General features: G+C 43.6%; 1 protein-coding gene across 2 annotated transcripts; it reads left to right on the top strand.

Annotated features, from left to right (window-relative positions):
- The first annotated feature begins 776 nt into the window (after positions 1-776).
- cnr2 (cannabinoid receptor 2) lies at positions 777-22,092 on the top strand. 2 transcript variants are annotated; one of them, XM_063033568.1, is made up of 2 exons: positions 777-796; positions 18,917-22,092. In XM_063033568.1, exon 2 carries the CDS (start codon positions 19,068-19,070, stop codon positions 20,139-20,141), a length of 1,074 nt encoding a protein of 357 aa, XP_062889638.1. In that variant the 5' UTR covers positions 777-796; positions 18,917-19,067; the 3' UTR covers positions 20,142-22,092. The 2 variants fall into 2 exon arrangements, with proteins under 2 accessions (XP_062889638.1, XP_062889636.1); XM_063033566.1 differs by lacking the exon at positions 777-796 and adding an exon at positions 1,012-1,240.
- The last annotated feature ends 237 nt before the right edge of the window (positions 22,093-22,329 follow it).

Genomic DNA, 22,329 nt, shown 5'->3' with positions numbered 1-22,329 from the left:
AGCCTTATAGGCTCATCAGGCCAGTGCTTATGTTGGTTTCTGTGGCGTGAAGTGACAGAATGTACAAGACTCCCCGCCCCCCGCCCCGATAGGGCGCCAGTCTATCGCGAGGTTCACCCCCAGCATTTTGCCGGTACCCATTTTCAGCTGGGTGGACTGGAGCATTGTGTGGTTAAGCGTCTTGCTCAGGGATACAACACGTCGACTCGGCTGGGGCTCGAACTCACGACCATTAACTTGCTAGTCCAACGCCCTGACCACTTGGCCACGCGCCACACAAAGAGGATAGATAACAAGAAATGTTTCCCGTGAGCGTGGCGACAAAACCAAGAGAGTAAGGGTTAAGAATTTTATAGAGGTTCTAAAGAGGATCTTCTCACTCATGGGATGGCTGGAATCTGGTTTGCATTGCAGGAGGGGCTGGTGGAGACAGGTACCTCACAACATTCAAGTAATGGGTCTCGATGTGCACTTGAATCACAGGCTATTTTTAAGTGTTCCTGATGTACTTAGTGTGGGTGGCTATTTGAGATTTAGCATAGGCTGGTGAGCCGAAAGCCCGTTTCTGTGTTGATGCTGTAACGGGACGCCGCGCTCTTTTTAAAGCAGTTCAGCCACTGATTGGTGAGAATGGTCCAATCAAGAGTTAACCGTCTCTGGAGCCCGGTGCCCCCATCCTCAGGCAGCAGAGGCAAACTCTATCTACAGCGAATTTTCCTTTGACCTTTCAGAGTGAGTCCTGCCTATGAGTTCGCAGGGAGACACATAACTGGCTGGTTGCGATGCGAGAGGCGAGGTTAGTAAACCAGTCAGAACAGTTCGGTTGGTAGTGTGCCTCTCTGGTTTTCCGGTGCGCGTTGCCCTGTGAGAACAGGTTTGCGCGCAGGGACAGGCGCATCCTTAATGGTGGTGTTCTAGTGACAGGGTGTGGTATCGGGGAATTTCCCTTTTAAACCTGTGAAAAGTCAGGCTTGCAGACAGAGTGCGAGAGTCACTCAGAAGAGAGCAGGACCCGGACCTGAGGTAAGGGCGGGAGAGGGAAAGAGGAACTCGCACACAGTGAGCTGGATTCGACCGAGCAGCAGCAAGCGGTCGGAGGGCGACGACAGAAGCGAAGGGATTGGTACCGGGATCCCAGCGTTACCTGTCAGACGCTCAGGACCCACTTTCACGTTCCTCGGGGGCTATTAGTTGTCTCCGGACACGGTGATAGACATGGGCCACTCAAGAGTGTAATCAGGTAAGAATAAATATCAGTTATTAAAATGTACTGAAATCTGCTTCTGTTCTGCTCTGCTCTCGTGAGTACATATTTCGTCGAAAAAATGGCAAAAAAAAATTTGAGCAGATGCTTACATTTTTAAAAGACTCGTTATAAAGTAAGAATTTCGATCCCATGGTGAGGCATGATTAGTTACTAACTTCGATTTTCGGAAATCTAAGATTGGCACACTGAATTTTATGGACAGTTTTACGTGCCGATTTTAAGCGCTGTATTCCTCGGCGGCGCCGTGACAAGCGAGAAGTTGGTTTGAGGTTCCTGCACCACCCGGGAAGAATTTGTGCCTTCGGGACGACTCTTTGGTCCTCACGATCCGAGATGAAGGTCGTGACTGTGTGTGTGCTGCATATGATCGCTCCGTTAGAGCTTGTAATGGAAGCGGTACTCTCAGCTCACGGGCGCTGTGGGCTGTGGTTTCGAACCAAAGCGTCGACATGCCCTTCGCCGCCCCCCTCACCACCAACCCCTTTCTACAGATGCTGCTCAACCGCTGAGTTCCTTCAGCAGGTGCCCCCCGCCCCCGGATTCCAGCATCCGCAGCCCCTTGCGGGTCAAAATGAACCTTTTCAAAAGCCGGACAAGTTCCTGTTAATTCACAAGACCGCAGCCTTGACATTTCTTCAGGACGAGACACTGGCTGAGCTGGGAGATAGAGATAACGGAGAAATGGTGAAACTGCTCCAATCTAACAGATCGGTGGCGATGATTGTAGCCCCGAATCGCCTGCCAAGTCTTTGTGCTCCGAGATGACATTCTGGGCAAATTAGATGCGCGTTTGGACAGAAGCGCCGAATGCGAGAATGGTAGGAAATCGCCGTGCAGGAAATAAAACGAAGAACATTGCTTTCCTACCGAAGAATTGATGCTGTTTTAAATACATTTCACTCTATAATTGTGAATAATGAACACCTCAAGTATATAAACACACATAACATGCTGGAGGAACTAATAAAGAGTGTCTCGGCCGAAACGCCAATTGTCATTTTCCTCCATAGATGCTGTCTGACCCGCTGAGTTCCTCTAATATTTTATGTGTTTGCATCGTGCCCTTTTTTTTAAAAAAATAAGTCTATTCGCGAGTGATAAGGCTCGTTTAGAATTGACATGTTTTATGCGCTGAAATTACAGTTCAGATACGCCGAGTGCAAATGCGGCCCACGAGGAAAATGGAAATGGAAAAAAAAAGTGAGAATAATCAGAGGTCAGGCACCATATGTGAGAGAGAAAGGGTTAACATTTCAGGCCGTTGACCTTTCATTTGAAACGTTGACTCACATACCGCGTCATTGAAGCAGCTGAACAGGACTGAACTTGGATACCGCTCCGGGTTCCAGCGGGATTTAATTCTAAGTGATATGAATAGCTGGACAGGTGATTTAAAGTTAAAAAAGAGAAAGCAGATCTTCACCGCTGGGTGTTGGTTGTTCACACTCAAAAGAATGGCGACTGCCGCTGGTTTTACTCGCTGGCTTCAGTCTAGGGGAGGTCCAGGGAGGTTCGATCCGTGTTGGACCGAAGGACTGCGATGGGCAAGGGTCGCCTTTGCCTCCAGAACTGTCGCGGGATTAAAGGAAGGGAAGCAATCTCCGTGGCGACGCTCTTTAACATGGGACCTGCTTCCGCTCTCGCAGATCATTTGGGTTCACCTCAGACTCGGGGACAGTAATTTATGAACCAATTCTGCGATGAAAATAAGAGAACGGGCCAGAAACTTTGACAGGATCCTCATCCTATACGGAGGGCCGCGGATGAGGTGCCAACTTTATTTGATCTCCTCGCCAGCGGCTGTCCACTTGAACGCTTCACATACTGTACTGCATCTCGCTCTGCCCTGGACCTCCTCCCGCGTTTCTTCCGGGCATCGGAGGAGAGAGCGCGTCTTCTCCGTAAGCAGACGATTTTTTTTATCTGGGCAGTCAATCCTATGGGTCCTTTTCGTTCGGTGAGAAAACAGATACCTTCCTCACAAAGAACACTTGGAATGAAAAGAATTGCTGAGTCAAGTTCTGTTTGCTTTGGTTATTGGGAAAGAGGAAGACGCTCTCCTTGGAAAAACAATCTTTGGACTGGGCCAGTGCTTGCTTTGAGCAGATCCCCAGATTTCTGAGTACTTGATTAGGATTGTATCCAATCTTGAAGGCTGGAAAACCCGTTGTCAAACTGATACTTAAGTGATCCCAGCCTCAACATGCTCACATCATAATTCATTTTTTTTCTCTCTCTCGTGAACCTGCACGTTTCAGTTGGGCAAAGGGCCGGGGAACTCAGGGATGAGGGTACATTGCATTAAGCTATGCAGAGGTTATACCGTTCACAAAAAGAAACTGCCAAAAAAAAACGAGGAGTTAAATCAGCAATATTGAGGATTAATGACAATTAATCAGTCAGGACAGTGGAAGATTTGAAAAGGCGATCGAGTTCCAATGTCTGGCTTAATCTTTTGGGTGACAGGCATCAAGAGCCTGGTCGGTTGTATTTGGTACGGATAGTTTTACCACGGATAGAATTGTAGAAGCTCAGGCTAGTGATGAGAAACCAATCAAGTCGACCGCATTACCTGCGTGGTATGAAACTTCTGCAGAGTTAATACTGCTGTAGGCACCAAGGCATATTAAATTATTTCATCCCCATCTTGTTGGGCTATTTCTTCACCCCACTCCCCCCCCCCAAACTTTTTGCTGCTATAGTTCAGGATATTTGTAATGACACTAGTCCATTTGGTCGGCACGGCAGGGTAGTCAACACACACAAAGTGCTAGAGGAACTCCAGCAAAAGGTTAAGCCAGGCAGCATCTGTGGAAATGAGTACAGTCGACGTTTCCGGCCGAGACCCTGTAGCTCCTTCCCCAATCGACTTCCCAGCTCTTTACTTCATCCCTTCCCCCTCAGGTTTCACCAGTCACCTTGTGTTCCTCTCTCCCCTCCCGCCACCTTTTAAATCTACCCCTCAGCTTTTTTTTTCCCCAGTCCCGAAGCGTCTACTGTACTTTTATCCATAGATGCTGCCTGGCCTGCTGAGTTCCTCCGGCATTTTGTGTGTGTGTGTTGCTTGCATTTCCAGCATCTGCAGATTTTCTGTTGTTTGTGACGGTAGTGTAGTGGTCAGCGCAATGCTTCACAGCGCTAGAGACCTGGGTTCAATTCCCACCGCTGCCTGTACATTCTCCCCATGACTGCGTGGGTTTCCACTGGGTGTCCTGGTTTCTTCCCACAGCCCAAAGATGGAACGATGGGTAGGTTCATTGTCAATTGTAAATTGTCCGGCAATTAGGTTAGGATTGAATTGGGGCAATTGCTGGACAGTGCAGCTCAAAAAGTTGGAAGGGCCTATTCCACGCTCAATAACTAAAAACAAGCAAATAAACGAATAAATAAATACAAAATATTTTATTCCTGCCTCGTAAGGACTATTCCTTTACCTACCGTTCTCGACTTTTTGTCCTGCAATAGGACAGAATATGATATTTGTCATAGAAACATAGAAAATAGGTGCAGGAGTAGGCCCTTCGGCCCTTTGAGCCTGCACCGCCATTCCTTAAACTGTGACCCCTCGTTCTGTCATGATACTAGTCCATGTAATGATCCTAATCCATTTGGAGCGGCACAGTAGCATAGTGGTCAGCACAACGCTCTACAGTATCAGCGACTTGGGTTCAATTCGACCTGCCTGTAAGGAGCTTGTACGTTCTCCCTGTGACCTCGTGGGTTTCCTTCGGGTGTTCCGGTTTCCGTGAAGGATTGTGCAGTCCAAAGACGTACACAATGAACGACCATTCACTGGTCATTGTAAATTGTCCCGTGATTAGGCTAGGATTTGTTACGAGAATACACATCAAATTAAGATGTTTGCTGGCCTGGGCTAGCATCAGTGGCATCAGCAGTTGGTCTGCCACCTGCCCTTAGGGGAAGGAGAGATAAGGAACAATGGAGCAGCGTCTGGAGATGTGTAATGAAGGGATGTGGGAGGAAGAGCTGTCTGGAGCGGCTCCCCCCTTTGAACCCTGAACTGTTTGAAGTGATGGACAGGCGATACCCCAGCAGGGGGATAAAAAGGGACAGGTTCGCTAAGACAGACACACACGCCACCCGAGGTAACGAGACCCTGGAAGCGGTACGCTTCTCACGAGTGGGTGAGAAGTGCCAGACAACGCACAGGGTGGAAAGGTACGATCAGCGGGAACCCGGTGTGTGTCCGCCCTTGCCTGGGTGCCGGGTTCACTGCAGAGGATCGACCGCATCTGGAGGAGGGGTCACAGTCGGTGACCTCAGGTGACATCACCAAGGACCCGCCCAAATGCTGTTTGTGAGCCATCCCGCTGGTCTGTGAGTGAAGCTGTGCTGAATGATGAGTTGTTCCTATTCTATGTCTCTCTTCCCCACCTTGTCCATCGCCATGACAACGATTACTGCGAACTGAACTACTAAACTGGACTGAACTTTGAGTCATTTTGAAATTGGTCATTTACCCCTAGACAACGATAGAGCTTGATTGATGCTGTTATCTTAATTCTGTGCACATGTGTGGTTATCATTGTTGAATTGTTGCATTTATTATCCTTTCGATTACTGTGTTGCTTGTTTCTTTAATAAAACTTTCTTAGTTCTAGTACTCCAGACTCCAACTGAGTGATCCATTTCTGCTGGTTTGGCAACCCAGTTACGGGGTACGTAACAGATTAAATCGGGGGATTGCTGGGCGGAGTGGCTCAAAGGGCTGAAAGGACCCAATTTACACTGTACCCAGCTAGATAGATAGAAAGATAAAATGAATTAATAAATAAATAAATGGATGGATGGATGAATTAATAAATATTGCTTCCCATATCCACTAAATTTTCTATCGGAGTGGAACTAATTCACAGGAAGAATGGGAAAACTTTCGATCTCCAACTCCACTCTACCCCTAGGTCACTCAAACCTCTGTCATCGAGTTGTCATCTGCAGACACTCTGGGGTATAGTAACACCTAATGCAGTACAGCACTGGGATACAAGTTGATTTGTTCACTAAGGTCAATGAGAGAATAGGCCACACACTGAACACCCACAAGATGCCACCGCAGCTCAGCACTGTCTCTGGCATGAAAGTGGGACAATTGAAAAGATGGAACACCCTCCAAGGTCAAAGTTAAGTTTATTACTATACGTACAACTATATGTCTACACAGTGCAATGTAAAACTTACTTGCAGTAGCATCACGTGGACAAAGTGTGACACAACGATCACAAGAAACAAGCAAATTATACAAGAAAGAACAATTGGAAAAAAAAGACGTCTACTGTAAGCAAAGTGGTTAATAGTATTGCAATACTGAGGTAGTTACAGGTTGGTTTTAAGAAAAGAATGGTCGAAGGAAAGAGGCTGTTCTGGTGCGGGACTTCAGGCGTCTGTACCTCACGCCTGATAGTAGATGGCGAGAAGATGGCTTGGCCTGGTTGGTGACCTTGTACACCAGTCATTGAAAGTGGGCATGCAGGTACAGCAGGCGGTGAAAAAGGTGAATGGTATGCTGGCATTCTTAGCAAGAGGATTCGAGTACAGGAGCAGGGAGGTACTACTGCAGTTGTACAAGGCCTTGGTGAGACCACACCTAGAGTATTGTGTGCAGTTTTGGTCCCCTAATCTGAGGAAAGACATTCTTGCCATAGAGGGAGTACAAAGAAGGTTCACCAGATTGATTCCTGGGATGGCAGGACTTTCATATGATGAAAGACTGGATCAGCTAGGCTTATACTCTCTGGAATTTAGAAGATTGAGGGGGGATCTTATTGAAACGTACAAAATTCTAAAGGGATTGGACAGGCTAGATGTAGGAAGATTGTTCCCGATGTTGGGGAAGTCCAGAACGAGGGGTCACAGTTTGAGGATAAAGGGGAAGCCTTTTAGGACCAAGATGAGGAAAATCTTCTTCACACAGAGAGTGGTGAATCTGTGGAATTCTCTGCCACAGGAAACAGTTGAGGCCAGTTCATTGGCTATATTTAAGAGGGAGTTAGATATGGCCCTTGTGACTAAAGGGATCGGGGGTATGGAGAGAAGGCAGGTACAGGGTTCTGAGTTGGATGATCAGCCATGATCGTTCTGAATGGCGGTGCAGGCTCGAAGGGCCGAATAGCCTACTCCTGCACCTATTTTCTATGTTTCTATGTGACTGAGATTGCTTTCTTAAGACGTCATCTGATGAAGATACGGCTGATGGTGGGGAAGGATGTGCCTGTGAAGTATTGTGCTGAATCTCCAGCTCTCTGCCGCAGCATACATTCCTGTGCATTTGAGTTGCCATACTAGTAGTGGTATTAGTGCGATCACTCGATTGGAGTAAGATGTTCTCCTCTGGGATTGTCTACTGGTGGGGCCTCGAGTGACTGTATAGGCAGAAACCGAATCCACATATTCTGGTGCAGCGTGGGCAAGAGTAGCAGTGGCTGTTTTTCTTTTAGTGCTTGGGTCTTTTGGCTTTTCCGAGCCATCTTTCCCAGCTTCCCCTTGTTCACTGCGCACATTGGAAGTTGTTTTCATGTAGTAGCACAGCTCCCTCTTGAACAGATTTCCTCTCGATGTATCTATTGAGTGCAAAGTCTTCCCACTTTTTTGACGTAATGCTGAATTTCATCAGGCTGATTTTGATGTTTTCTTTGAAGTGTTTCCTTTACGCACCCCCCGAAGGTAGAAATTCGTTCCTCCTTAATCTCCTAAGATTGCGAAGACTCTGTCGCACCTTCCTTGTGATTGCTTTGATGTGTTGGACCCAAGATAGGTCATCCGATACGCCAACACAGGGGAATTAAAATCGGCTGAGTCTCTCCATCGTCGATTCACCAATGTAGCTGGTGGATGTCCGCCCTCCTCCCCCTTCCTATAGTCAACAATCAGCTCTTTCCTGTTACCAACGTCAAGCGAGAAGTTGTTCTTGCGGCGCCACTCCATTGGGAGTCCTATCTCGTTTCTGTACGCTGACTCGGTGATTTGTCCAATAACTGGAGCATCATCGGTGAACTTGGATATGGCTTTGGGGCTGTGATGGAATACACGATCACAAGGACTAGAGCAGAGGCCCAGCGATGCCGCCTAGGCCATAAGACCATAAGATATAGGAGCAGAACCAGGCCATTCGGCCCGTCGAGTCTGCTCCGCCATTCTATCATGGCTGATCCCAGATCCCACTCAACCCACTCAACTTGAGGTGTATTTGTCTTGTATGAAATAATATTGTGCAGACCCTGGTACAGCTGTCGAGTGTCCGTCGGTGATTCCAATTTAGTTCGAAATTACCCCTTATTACGCCCACAATGGCTTTCCGAGGTGATACCTAGACAACTTATGACTTTTGGGTCACCGGCACTAAATTATCGAGCGCTCAACAGATTATGGATCTTCTAGTTGGGGGAAACGATTTTTTTTCCGTGGGGGTATCACACTCGTCTATACTTGTCCTTATGAATATGGTGACAGCCTCGGCATATTTAGGCTGGCTGATGAATATAGCTCAGTCCTCCGGCACGAAGCAATTCTGAGTTGGCTCCTCCGCCTCTCGTGCCCAGTTTTTTCACAGTCCTCGTTACCTTCAGTCTCTGTCTGCACAAAGGCAGAAGATGCAGAACCAAATGGTTGGACCTAAAGTGCAGTCTAGGAATGAGGAAGTAAACATTCTTGACATCGGCAGAGCAGTGGCCGAGTATGTTGAGTCCTCTATATTGCGGATGATGTTTTGATGGTAGTTAGATTAGATTATGAGGACATTCAGTCCTCGTTTATTGTCATTTAGAAATGCATGCATTAAGAAATGATACAATGTTCCTCCAGAGTGATATCACAAAAAAACCAAGACAACCAAAGACTAGCACTGACAAGACCACATAATTATAACATATAGTTACAGCAGTGCAAAGCAATACCATAATTTGATAAAGAGCAGACCATGGGAACGGTAAAAAAAAGTCTCAAAGTTCCAATCAACTCCCGATAGTCCCCGATAGCAGGCGGCAGAAGGGAGAAACTCTCTCTGCCATAAACCTCCAGGCACCGACAACTGTCGATGCATTGGAAGCACCCAACCACAGCCAACTCTGAGTCAGTGCATCCGAAAACTTCGAAATTTAGGTAGAAATTTCTACAGACTAACCTGATTAAACTCTTCCACTTTGATGTTGAGGTATGCCTGTTCGTTCTTGTTGATTATAGTTCCTTGAGAGCTAGCTTGATGCCTGCCGGAGGTAAGGTGTAGATCGCAGATCGGATGAATTTTCTTGGCGTGGTTAGGACGATGGGCACTTCACTTCCAGTTGTTCCAGGGCAGGGGATCAGAAATGAGTCATTTCCTCTACACCCGTACACCAAGATGAGATGATTATAAAGCAAGCCTCTCTGCCTTTTCCCCTACCTAACGCTGCATTCTGGTCCTTGCTCGGCATACCAGGAGAGTTGGCTTGAGCCGTGTTTCCGTGAAACAGACCATAGAGCAGAACCTTAATTGCCCCTGATAAAGCAATCCTGCTCTCCGGTTTCCTCTTGTTCTCCAGCGTTTGTATATTGTCCAGAAGGATGCTGGACAGGAGGTGGGTGGGGGTGACCTGGAGCCCCTATGCTTCAATCTTGATGTCCTCCTTGGTGACCACATTTTCTGGCACAATGGAGCTCTCCACGATGCTTCCAGATTCTGTGCTCGCCTTGAGGGCGGCTGGCTCTGCTGAGACTGCCTAGTCCGTAAAATATTCGTGGGATCGTCAACACACTTAACTGGCTTAAAAGCACATCATTTACTGCAGTAGTTCCCAGAGCCTTATCTAATAAAGATGCCAGGGTGCGTTTCTGTAGGTTCATGGTCTTCCGCGGCCTGAGTCCGTCCACTTCAAGGTTCGACGTGCTCTGCGTTCAGAGGTGCTCCTCTGCACACCACTGTTGTACACATGGTTATTTCAGATACTGTCGCCTTGAACAAGTCTGGCCATTCTCCTCTGACCTCTCTCATTAACAAGGCGTTTTCACCCACAGAATTGCCACACACCAGAGGTTTTCTTTTGATTTTCTCAACTATTCTCTGTGAACTCTGAACACTGTTGTGCATGAAAATCCAAGGGGACCTGCAATTTTAGATATACTCAAAGCACCCCGTCTAGCACCAAAAATCTTTCCACAGTCAAAGTCATTTGGGTCATATTTCTTCCCCAGTTAGTTCTCTGAACAACAAATGAACCTCTTGACCATGCCTGCAATGTGACTGGATGATTTCAAAATTGCATTAGTGAGCAGATGTACAGATGTACCTAATAAAGTGGGAACTGAGTCTATCTGCCTGTTAGCCACCACCAAAGTGTCACCTCTCTCCAGCACCATCTAGCCACATCCATAAAAATTGCCCACAATGGTCCGTATTGCAAGTGCAATCTTTCCGTAAAAACAGACATCAGTGACAACCTCCGTTGCCCCTCCAAGTGCGTTATCATGGTCTTTGCTCTCTGAGGATCTGAATATTTGAAGATCAAGACCTCAAACCTGCCACCAAGCGCTTGGTAACCCCTAGCAACAACCACTGCCTTCTGAATTCTTTGGAAACATGGAAACATCTATCAATGGATGAAATCAACAGGAACTCCACAAAACCTCCAAATACATTAACAGAATAAGCATACTATTGGCAGCGTCCTCTCCAAGACTAACCTTCCCGGCACTGAGGTTTATGTTGTATTTAGCCAGCTTCAGTGGATGAGCCATATTGCTTGCACGGCTGGTTCCAGACTCCAGAAGCAAACACACTTCTCTGAGCTCCAATATAGCAACAATTTACCGGGAGTACAGAGTGGATGCTTTGAGGATGCTCTCAAGCCCCCCCCCCGTGAAGAAATGTCGTGTGCTCACTGCCTTAGAGCAATTCCTGACTTATAACCGATCCAAGTGAAGAAGGTGCATCTCAGAAGTCAGTGAGTTTCTTCATGGGGAGCACACATAAGTCTATCAAAAATGGTGGATGGTCCCCTCCATCTCCTCCACAGGGGAGATGACAGCACGGCGCAACGCACACGGCCGCTCCGAAATGATATCGTATTTGTTAAGTAGGATGCCGTGCACAATCCTGATTTGATGGAGACAGCCGGGAGAAGCACGGAGGAACACCTGGAGAAACTTCTGAAATGCCTGCTTCGCTGCCGCTACTACTGTGCGATCGAGAATCTCCGGAGGGGAAGGCCCCAAATCCTCGGCTTTGCCTATTGCCTGTTGCTGGGGCTGGGGTCGAAGCGCTCGGCAGAGATGGTGCTCGGTGCTCGGTATTGGAGGACTGGTCGGAGGCTCGAAGTTTTCGGGTGGACTCAAGAGTCGACTGTGGTCGGGTGCTTCCAGGGTGCTGCATCTGCAAGTTTGCGGCGCTGGAGGTTCATGGCGGGGAGAGTTTTTTTCCTTCTACCACATCTGCGTGAGATCATGGGACTTTCGAGAGACTTTGAGACTTTTTTTACCGTGCCCATTGTTTGTTCTTTATCAAATTACGGTATTGCTTTGCACTGTTGTAACTATATGTTATAATTATGTGGTTTTTGTCAGTTTTTTAATCTTGGTTTGTCTTGTGTTTCTGTCATATCATATTGGAGGAACATTGTATCATTTCTTAATGCATGCATTACTAAATGACAATAAAAGAGGACTGCGTGTCCTCATAATCTAATCTAATCTAATCTCTCACCTGCTCTCTCTTCTATCCCCACTGTGACAGAGTCTAGAAGATCCTATATAAGGTTCATAAGACCCCTCAGAACCACATATGTGAGGTGGAAAGAAGTCATAGCTCACTTGGTGTATTGCGTTCAGCTCTGGTTACCTCCCTATAGGAAGGATGTAGAAGCATTAGAGAGGGCGCAGTAAAGACTTACCAGGATGAGCAAGAGAGGAAAAATGGAGCAGGAGAGGGCTTTCCTCTTTCAAGCAAAGGAGCAACTTAATGGAGATGTACAGTATGACAACAGGTATAGATTGAGTGGATGGCCATATAATTTTGCTTGGGGAGATGGTGGCTAATACCAGGGATCATGATTTTTAGTTGATTGGAGGAAAGTATGGGGGGGGTGGGAATGACAGATATACTTTTTTTACAGCGAGGGCTGGGTGCTTGGAATAGCCTGCCAGCGGTCGTGGTAGAAGCAGATACATTAGGGTCAATTAAGAAACTCTGAATTAGGTTCATGGATATTGAAAAACATGGAAGACTGTGCAGGACAGAAGGGTTAGATTGATCTTCGTCGTTAGGTCGCATCTGGAATTTCCAGTTGGCAGATGATTTCCCTCCACGCCGCTCTGACATATTGCGAAGTCATGTTCGTGGCAGGTTACAGCAGTGGTTTGCCTTTGCCTTCTTCCAGGTGAGTTTAAAGAGATCACCACCTCTTGCGGTGGATGACCAGGACGTCTAAGTGCCTTGTCGTGCTCTTAGCGCTCCACCAACGCCTGCTGGCCTGCCTTCTTGACCGTTGGACCATTAATTGGTCTCCCCCGCTCAGTCTGCCAGGGCCAGACTTCACACGCTGGGACAGATAGATCCCCTAACTCACCGAGGGTCGAGACCCGTCGGCTACCCTCACCTGGTTTGGCCTGTCTGCCGAGACGGTTTACCAGGGTGTGGCCGCTGCGCGTGTTACAGCTACTTGGAGTAACAGGTGAGAGCTGAGCGCCAGGTGGGAACCGAAGGTGGACGAGCTGCCCTGAAAAAGGGCACGGCAGGCCCTCCCCACCAGAGGTGCTACCCCTCCCTAGACACCCCAGATTGATCTTAGTATAGGTTAAAAGCTCGGCATGACATTGTGGGTCAAAGGGCCTCCACTGTGCTGTACTGTTCTATATTCTATGTTCTGACTGTAAGGGAATACTTACAAAGAATGTTATTGAACATCAAATGGAGGACTGTAGATTCTTTTGGTTGGAGATGTTCACGTCCGTCTCTTTAGTGAATGGAAAGAAAAGGTACATCGCATCCAGAGTTTCTTCGGTTAGCAAATGATTTCCCTCCACGCCTCTCTTATGTAATGGGGAACCATGTACGAGGCAAGTTACAGCAGTGGTTTGCCATTGCCTTCTGCTGGGTGAGTTTCCAACCAGCTTGTAACCCAGCACAGATGGAAAGCGTGCAGGGGAGCTGGCTGGATTTGAACTCAGGACCTTTCGTCTGAAGCCGGCACTGATGCCACTACACCACCAGCCTGGGTCCTCTGGAGTGAATGAAAGTAGTTAAATATAGCCAGTTGGCTATAATGTGCATTCTCACGAGCGTGATTGAAGGACACATTTTCAGCTGCCTGCCTGCGAGGGCTCCCAAGCTCCACGGCAGAGTCCGTGGTTGTGACATAAATTGGGATTCATCACAGACTATATCTGCTCAATGGGTCTCTCAACTTTGACTGAAGTTGTTAGATGTTAATGCTTGGCAAAACTGGATTCACAACTTTTATACCTTGATTTCATGCATTGATCTTCTAAGGCAGTTAATTAGTATTCTTTTATTTCTCATCATTTTTCACTGAGTATTTTGCTGGGGTACTTCAATGTGAAGTTCAGAGTTAACTAATGTGCTATAGAAGACATGAGCAAGTCAAATTGTGTGGAGACGGCTGGTTTCTTTTCTGAAACCTACAGTTCCGAGCAGCCGATTTATGAGGATAAACATTTAGGAGATCATTAAAATGGATTTTCTGGCTGCTGTAGGGCTGTTAGCATCTTCTGCTGGGTGTGAAGGAGGCATTTCTGTTGCATTCTATTACCTCCCCCCACCGCCACCATCTAACTGCAACAATCGGAGGGCTGGGCTGGGTCAAACCAAGCAGAGTTGGAAGCACTGAGCAGACCTATTCGTTTATCTCTGAGTCAGTGAGGCGGCTAGTGGCTGTACTTCCCTCACCTGCTTGCTCTCCTGTCACAGCTGTTTTTGTGATCCTCTCCTGCACACTGCTTCTGCTCATTTCTGTCTTTCTTTTTCCAATACTTTTATTAAATTTATTAAATGTCATATACATAAATACAGAATTCATAAGGATAATTATTATAAATCAAAATAAGGTAGCACATAATGCACTATATATAAATCATACTGATACAATCATGGTATCCCATATTCATGATCAATCAAATAAAATAATTTGAATTATGAAATACAATAATATGGTTAATTATATTATTTTAAAAAATTTACACCCACTACCAAGACAAAGCTGATTGGTTAAAAAAAAAACAAAGAGTACTTTACCATACAGTGTTTTATAATAATAGCCCAGATCTATATTTTAATAACAATAACAATTCAAAGATTTTCAAAATAGTTCAGAAAGGGGCCCCATAACATTTGAAAATCTTGATTAGAATCAGAAATTGAACAACGAATCTCTAAATTTAAACATGACAACATCGCATAACCATTGAGCATGTGTTGGGGGGGGGGCAACCTCCTTCCATTTAAGCAAGGTCGCCCTCCTAGCCATAACAGAAATAAAAGCCAGTATCCGCATTGTTCACTTCTGACTTACAAACAGTTCCCAGGAATGTGGCTCTGCCAATAACCTGGAGAATGCCTGTATTAGTTAAGCAATGGGTAAAACAATCTTGGTGATTATCTTTTAAAGATGCTAAACTTTCATTTAACTCTGCCATGGATCACCCCAAGCCTGGCTGCAAATTTTCAACCCTCATTTTGTGGAAAAGTATGAAATAGGATGAAGGTATATTTGGAAAACAGAGCCAGAATTTCTGAATTAGTTGTCATTAGATCACCCATCACATGCATCTGCTGAAGACCTCTAAGGATATCTGAAACTAAGAGAGAAACCATTTTGTGCCATAGATTCTCCATGAGAGGAGATATTTTATGTTTATTGGAAAGTCAGTCATGTATTTTGCATGTTATAATGAAAGTTTAGAACATTGTACACCAAACCGATAGAGGAAAAAACAAAGGAAATGCTGGAAATGTGAAATCAAAATAGAAATTAATGAATACACCTGATTTTATCTTTAACATTTTCATCAGCAATACACAATTATTGTGTTCATCTCTGGTCACCTCAATATAGAAAAGCTGTGGAAGCTTCAGAGAGAGTGAAGAGCAGATTTAGAAGGATAGACACACGAAATTCTGCAGATGCTGGAAATCCAAAGCAACACACACAAAATGCAGAGGATCTCTGCAGGCCAGGCAGCATCTATGGAAATTAATAAGCAGTCCATGTTTTGGGCCGAGACCCTTCTTCAGGACTGGAGAGGAAGGGGGAAGATGACAGAATAAAAAGCTGAGGGGAAGGGAAGGTGAAGGGCTGGAGGGGAAGGAATTTGATAGGAGAGGAGAATGGACCATAGGAGAAAGGGAACGAAGAGGGGAAGTAGGGGGAGTTGCTAAGCAGGTAAGAAGAGATAAGAGGCCTGAGTGGGGAAAAGAAGAGGGGAGGGGGAAGAGATTTTTTTTACCAGGAGGAGAAATTGATATTCATGCCATCATGGAGGCTACCCAAAAGGAATATGAGGTGCTGCTCCTCCACCTTGAGGGTGACCTCATCTTGGCACAAGAGGAGGCCATGGGCCAGTACGTTGGAATGGGAATGGGAATCGGAATTAAAATGTCTGGCCACTGCGAAGCTCTGCTTTAAGGCAGATGGAGCAGAGCTGCTCGATGAAGCAGTCCCCCAACTTACCAGGATCTTGACTGGACTGAAGAGCATCTTAGGTGGAGAGGTTGAGCAATTCAGACACACTGGGAACATTTAGGAGAGTATTAAGCCTACAGAATAAAGAAAATGGTGGTCTAAGTGGGAAAGAAGGGTTAGATTAATCTTGGAATAGGCTAAAAAGTCAGCACAATAAATTGGGCTGAATAGCCTATACTGTATCGTAATGTTCTATGTTTTAATACACTCTAACTCCAACCCTAATTTTCAAGAGAACCAAATTGTGAAAGTTATGGAGGTGGAATTCTTTTGGTTGTACACCAGTCCTTTCATATTAGGATTTTGAAGAGCATAAAAAAGTACCTAAAATTTGAAATTTAGAAAACCAGAAAATGCAGCATCTGTGAGGAAATATTTCAGATTATTAAATTTTCATCAGCGCTATCAGTGCATTCATCAGTTCTGACAAAAGGTTATTGAGTTGAAACATTAACACAATTTTTCTCTCTGTAGATACTGCCCAACCTGCTGAGCATTTACAGCATTTCCAGATTCTATTTTCAGTTGAGTCTTTTCTAGGGACCAGATAAGTCATCATCAGATTTGACTCTTGTAATAAAATAGGAAAGCTATATTTCCGTTTGAACATTTGTCAGTGGATTTTGTGCATTTTCACGATCATCATCCCAGACCTTCGGAATTCCTTCAACATCCTGTCTCAAAATATAATTTAGTATGGAAATAAAATAATTAGCTGAAACTTACAGCCTTTGAATCATTTGAAATATATTGTGAACAACTATATTGCCAAAATGTCAAAGTTGCTTCAGAGAAATCCAATACCTATGTTACTTCCACTGATAAACATACATCCACTGAAGACATGAAAATTTCTCTTGTATCTGCAAACCCTTATCTTAGTCTGACTCAATTCTCTCACATTTCTGTTCTTCGTTTACTCTAACGGAACCATTAGGGCGAATGTGTCTCCAGATATCTCTCCTAGTTCCTGTGAAGTTCTGAGTACAGTGAAGCACTAATTTCTTCTTTGCTTGTTCCATTGTGTTCAAAAGAAAACTCATTTACTGCCCTGTTTTTGTTTATTCTGGACCTCAAGAGGAGTCAACTTCTTCAATCCTGTCGGGTTTTCCACTCCCCTCACCAAACTCCCTTCATCTGTGTTCTTAGCCAAAACAACATACCATCCAAGCAACTTCTCTTGTTGTTAAACCAAATACAGAAGATCACAAATCTGTCTCAGTTTAATAGCTAATATCCGTATATTAAGGGTCTATGGATTTGCTTGTTAAGAAATCCTTCATGAAGAGAGTATGCAAAATGAGTCAGAGATCAATACAATAATTGACAAATAGCACATACGTGGCTGGTTTTTTTTAGCTGTATGTTCACCTTTTGTTTTGGTGGAACGTTGCACAAATAACTAATTATTTTGTGCCACTGCATTACTTTTAAAAATTATCCCTGGTCTATGTAACTTTAATGAGATCCCACTGTTGCAAGCATATGCAAAATGTTACCAGAGATTTATCATTTGGTGTATGCACAGCATTTGGACGGTCCCAATGTAAAAGGATGTACTGTGCTTGCATGAGTTTAGAAAGGAGTTTAAATAACATTTAATATTTCCGTTAAAAAATCCTGGTTTCTCTTTGGAAAACAAGATCCAAAAGCAGTTAAACTGTGTGCCCTGTTTTAGTTAGTTAGTTTATTCATTTATTTATTTAGATACAGTGCAGAACAGGCCCTTTCAGCCCTTGGAAACTCGCCGTCCAGCAACCTCTGATTTAACGCCAGCCTAATCACGGGACAATTTACAATGACCAATTCACCTACCAAAGAGCACGTCTTTGGACTGTGGGAGGAAACCAACACAGTCACGGGGAGAACATACAAACTCCTTACAGACAGCGGCAGGAATTGAACCCAGCTCATTCGTACTGTAAACCCGATATATAAAATATTGTAAATGTCATTTCCAAGCAAGATGATAGACATTTGAGATTTAAACTACATGAATTAGGTTTTGTTTCATTCAAATCCCTGAGTGTCGGGGGACTTAAACAAATGCTATTTCGATTTGTAAACCATAAGCAACCTTAGTTTGTCTGGATAATGCAATCTTTTTCATTGCATTAATATATCTGATCAGTACTAATGCATATAAAATTTATTATGTATTTGACTAATGGATTGATGGTGGATGATTATGTTGTATTGTCTAGCACCACCTAAGGAAGAAATAAAAAATACAAAAGTATCAAATAAAATCTGCTCTGAAATTGACTGGAGCTCAGTCATATCATTACAGAGCCTTGGAAAGGGTAATTCATTTGGTGGTTTTAGTTGAAAGTAACCCAGGCAATGCACCAAAGCAACTTTATATCTACTTATGCTTCAACTGCATTGATAGCAATGCCTGGTCTTTCCAGGAGACAACAGAGAGTTTGGAACAAACAGTAGTGGCTGAGAACTAAATGCAGCAAGAGGGAAATAAAATGAGGGAAATAAAATGAACAACCACCACTGCAGCATGGATGCCGTGTTTGAAAATCCTTCATGAGCTCTCTTGTCTTAATAGAATCTATCCTGACAACATTTTCCTAACATTGTCTTCCTACCATTTCTTGAACTCATCAATGTCTATAGCAAGTCTCACTGTACTATTCGTGATATTACAAAAGGCATAAAATCGTAAAGTAACGTCAAAACTGATAAGAAAAAAAAGTACAAACAGAAAGAGTTTTGCATGAGATGCATCGTTCAGTTGTTACTAAGGACCAGAAACCTGAAACATTATTGATCCCCAAGAAATATTGCAAGCCTCCTGGGACAGCAATGATGTTGCTTTCAATTGAGTTCTGGAGAACAAAACTAGAATTTAAATAATCTAACTGCGTTAATATGTATCCTCCAAATTTCCTAATATATTAAATTGTCAAATTAAAGCATCGTTAGTGATTAATTTATGCTCTCTCTTTTTTAGGTATAGAGTGGAGAATTGGTGCCGAAGAGCTTAAAGAAGACTGAAAATTCCTCTTTGAAATCTATCTTTAGAGGTCCTCAATCAGATTAAACCTTCTTTAGAAGCACTGAAGAATTCCGAAGGATAAAACTTAGATATCTTGCCTGTGAAAATGAATGGAAATGATTCAACTCCAACATCCAACTCCAACGTATCTGTTTCTTACACTCCAAGACCTGAGGACACAGTTTGTAGCCATGATGTCTTGCTTATCGAACAGTTCGCAGTCCTTACAGAAAGCCAAAGGAAAATAGTTGCCACATTGTGTTCAATAGTGGGGCCTTTTACTGTTTTGGAGAACATTTTCATTATATGTGTGATACTTTTGACTCCACAACTCCGAAAACGACCCTCTTATTTATTTATCACAAGCCTTGCCACTGCTGATCTCATAGCAAGTGCTGTATTTGTCTACAGTTTTATTAGCTTCCATGTTGTCAAGAGCAAGGACAACACGCAAGTATTTCTGTTTAAACTGGGATGTGTCATTGTGTCATTCTCAGCTTCAGTGGGCAGTTTGCTGCTCACTGCTATTGACAGGTACATATGCATTCACAAGCCTTCTGAATACAAGACAATTATTACAAAGAAGAAAGCAGTGAATTGTATCTTAGTTATGTGGCTATTGGTTATTTTTATAGGCTTACTTCCTTTGATGGGTTGGAATTGCTGTCGGTCACATTTTACGTGTTCCCAGCTATTTCCTTTAGTTGATGAAACCTATTTAATCTGCTGGATAATGCTTACAACCTGTCTGTTAGTTATAATAATTCATGTCTATGTACATATTCTATTGAAGGCTCATTTTCATTCGGTCTACATGGAGAAACAAAGAAGGAAACATCAAGCAAAATTAGAACACAAACGTATGGACATTAAGCTTGCCAAAACACTAGGCCTAATATTAATTATTTTGATTACTTTTTGGTCTCCAGCCTTGATTCTAATGACTTATGATATATTTGCCGATGTAAGCAAAGATACCAAAACGGTGTTTGCGTTTTGCAGCATACTGTGCTTGCTACATTCAACCATGAATCCAATAGTTTATGTGTTAAGGAGCAAAGAGATGCGCCGTATAACATTCAATATTTTGTCTGGGTGCAAGAAGCAGGCGGCATCTCTGGAGAGCAGCATGGAGTCTGATGGACAGATCAAAACCCAGGTTTCAAGTGTTTGTTCGTGAGAAATACAGGTCAGAATGTAGTACCTCTCCCACCTTGCCTGAGTGAAATATTTGACTGCCTGAACAATAGACTTTCAGAACAACAACTTATGCAAAGAGGAAGAACTCTCCAGCTGATGGTACTTATTTTGATTCACGCAATAGGGGACTTCTGCCAAGAGATTACACCTTTAGGCGTCAAGTGATCCTAATTCACCTACTCATAGCATTTCGTTTTACTGATACTTCAGATATGTTACAGAATTTAAGAATCACATTTGCCAACTCTTCTTGAAGAAAATATTGCTACATATTCCTGACTTTTGTGTCAATTTAACCAGTATTTCAAAATGTTAACAGCCCTCTTATGCATTCACTTGAATAACAGTATATATATATGACTGTGTTGCATAAGTTCTTCAATGGATTTTTAATTCTGTAGCACCATTTCAAGAAACAAGTATCTATTCTATAGAGTTAGTGTGAAAAACATCTTGGCAAATTAATCTTAGAGGTAATACAGAACAGCCTCTGAAATGAGAAACTTTATTAGAATTTCTCATTGGATCATAATTTCTTGTTGTAAACAGTAATTTGTTTGCAAATGATGGATTCTCGTCCAGTTAAAACAGGTCTACTGAGACAAACCAGAAGAGATTATGACAACATGAACGTCTTTTATCAATGTATTTTGTACATAGTAATAGCTTTGCTGAATGGTCCAAGAACTGGTGCAAACAAAAGTTCTGTTAACTTTTACAAATGAGGTTTAAAGATAATAAAAACAGCAAATGTTGGCAAGCAGGTCAGGCTGTGTCTGTGTAAAGAGAAACAGAGTTAACATTTCTGGTCAAGCACCTTCATCAACACTGGGAATGAGAGAAAAACAAGTTAGTTTTAACTTACAGGAAAGGTGGGAGAAGGCATGTAGAGGACGAAGTAAAAATCTACAACAGGGTGAAGATGGGATTACCATGGGGATAAATTGTAGTGTTTTTCTCTCCATTGGGTTAATCAGAACAGTTTGAAAGCACAAAGCACAATAATAAATATTTCACACTTACTTGTTTAATTTATTTTTTTATATATACTCCTTACTGTAATTTATAGCTTTGCAGTCAATGTATTGTAATGTACTGCTGCCACAAAGCACATCTCATGGCATATGCCGGTGATATTAAATCTGATTCTGATTAAAATGTTATGAGATGCAGAGCTACGAAAGAAGCCCAGCGGGTCGGACTCTGTTAATGAAGAGCAAAGCTGAGCCAGAACCACCGATGGGTGACCAACAGAAGAAAAGACCAAATCTGATGCAGGCAGAGAAAGCAAATTAGCAGAAGTTGTAAAATTTGAAAATGAGTCTGTTGGGCTGCATCATGCCTGGACTGAAGGTGCTACTCCACAAGACATTACTCTTTATTTCACAAAAATCTACATTTCTGTATTTATATTACTACTCCCCACTGACCCCCATTAACCCACTATCTGGAGGACCACTACAACTTACCTTCCTGGTAACCTTGGCCTCACCTTATCACTGGTTCACTTTGACCTATTCATTCCTCCCAACCCCCACCCCCCCGCCCCCCCAACCTTCTCCATAATTTAAACCATTTTCTCATTTTTTCTTCAATGCTGCTGACAGGACTTAGAGCAGAAATGTAAACTCTGTTTCTCTTTTCACAGATGCTGCCTAATCCGCTGAGACTTATGGATTTCCAGCACCTGTATTTTAGATATAAAAATCCTTGCTTTAACCTATGGGCTGTTGTATACTCTTGATCTATTCGTTGTCATTTTGTTAGCTGTGATATATATTTATAATTGAATTTCCAGTCTCCTGTGATACCATGTTTGGTAAATCCTGATCATTGGACCTTGTTCAGCTTTTACTGAGGGTGACGATAAGAAATAGCAGCTTATTCCACATTCTTGTTTATCTGCATGCATTATTAAAGGGAGCAATTAAAGCAGAACGTGATATTTGAACCGATATGGATTGCTTATGAATTCCACTTTGTGCATACGCTGCAGCTTACACAGGAAAAGGGTTTAACTAAATTATATCAAGAGTTCAGGTGTACATTTTGTTTGGGTGAGAATTGGAATTGCAGCCATGCTTTATCCAATGATTTTTCTCTTCAAAAAAAATTCAACACTGTGATTAACTACTCATCTGTATACATATTCATTAACTTGAAGTGGC

This window comes from Mobula hypostoma, chromosome 26, assembly GCF_963921235.1.
Source record: "Mobula hypostoma chromosome 26, sMobHyp1.1, whole genome shotgun sequence".
Lineage (NCBI taxonomy): Eukaryota > Metazoa > Chordata > Chondrichthyes > Myliobatiformes > Myliobatidae > Mobula > Mobula hypostoma.
This window is presented reverse-complemented; position numbering and strand designations above follow the sequence as displayed.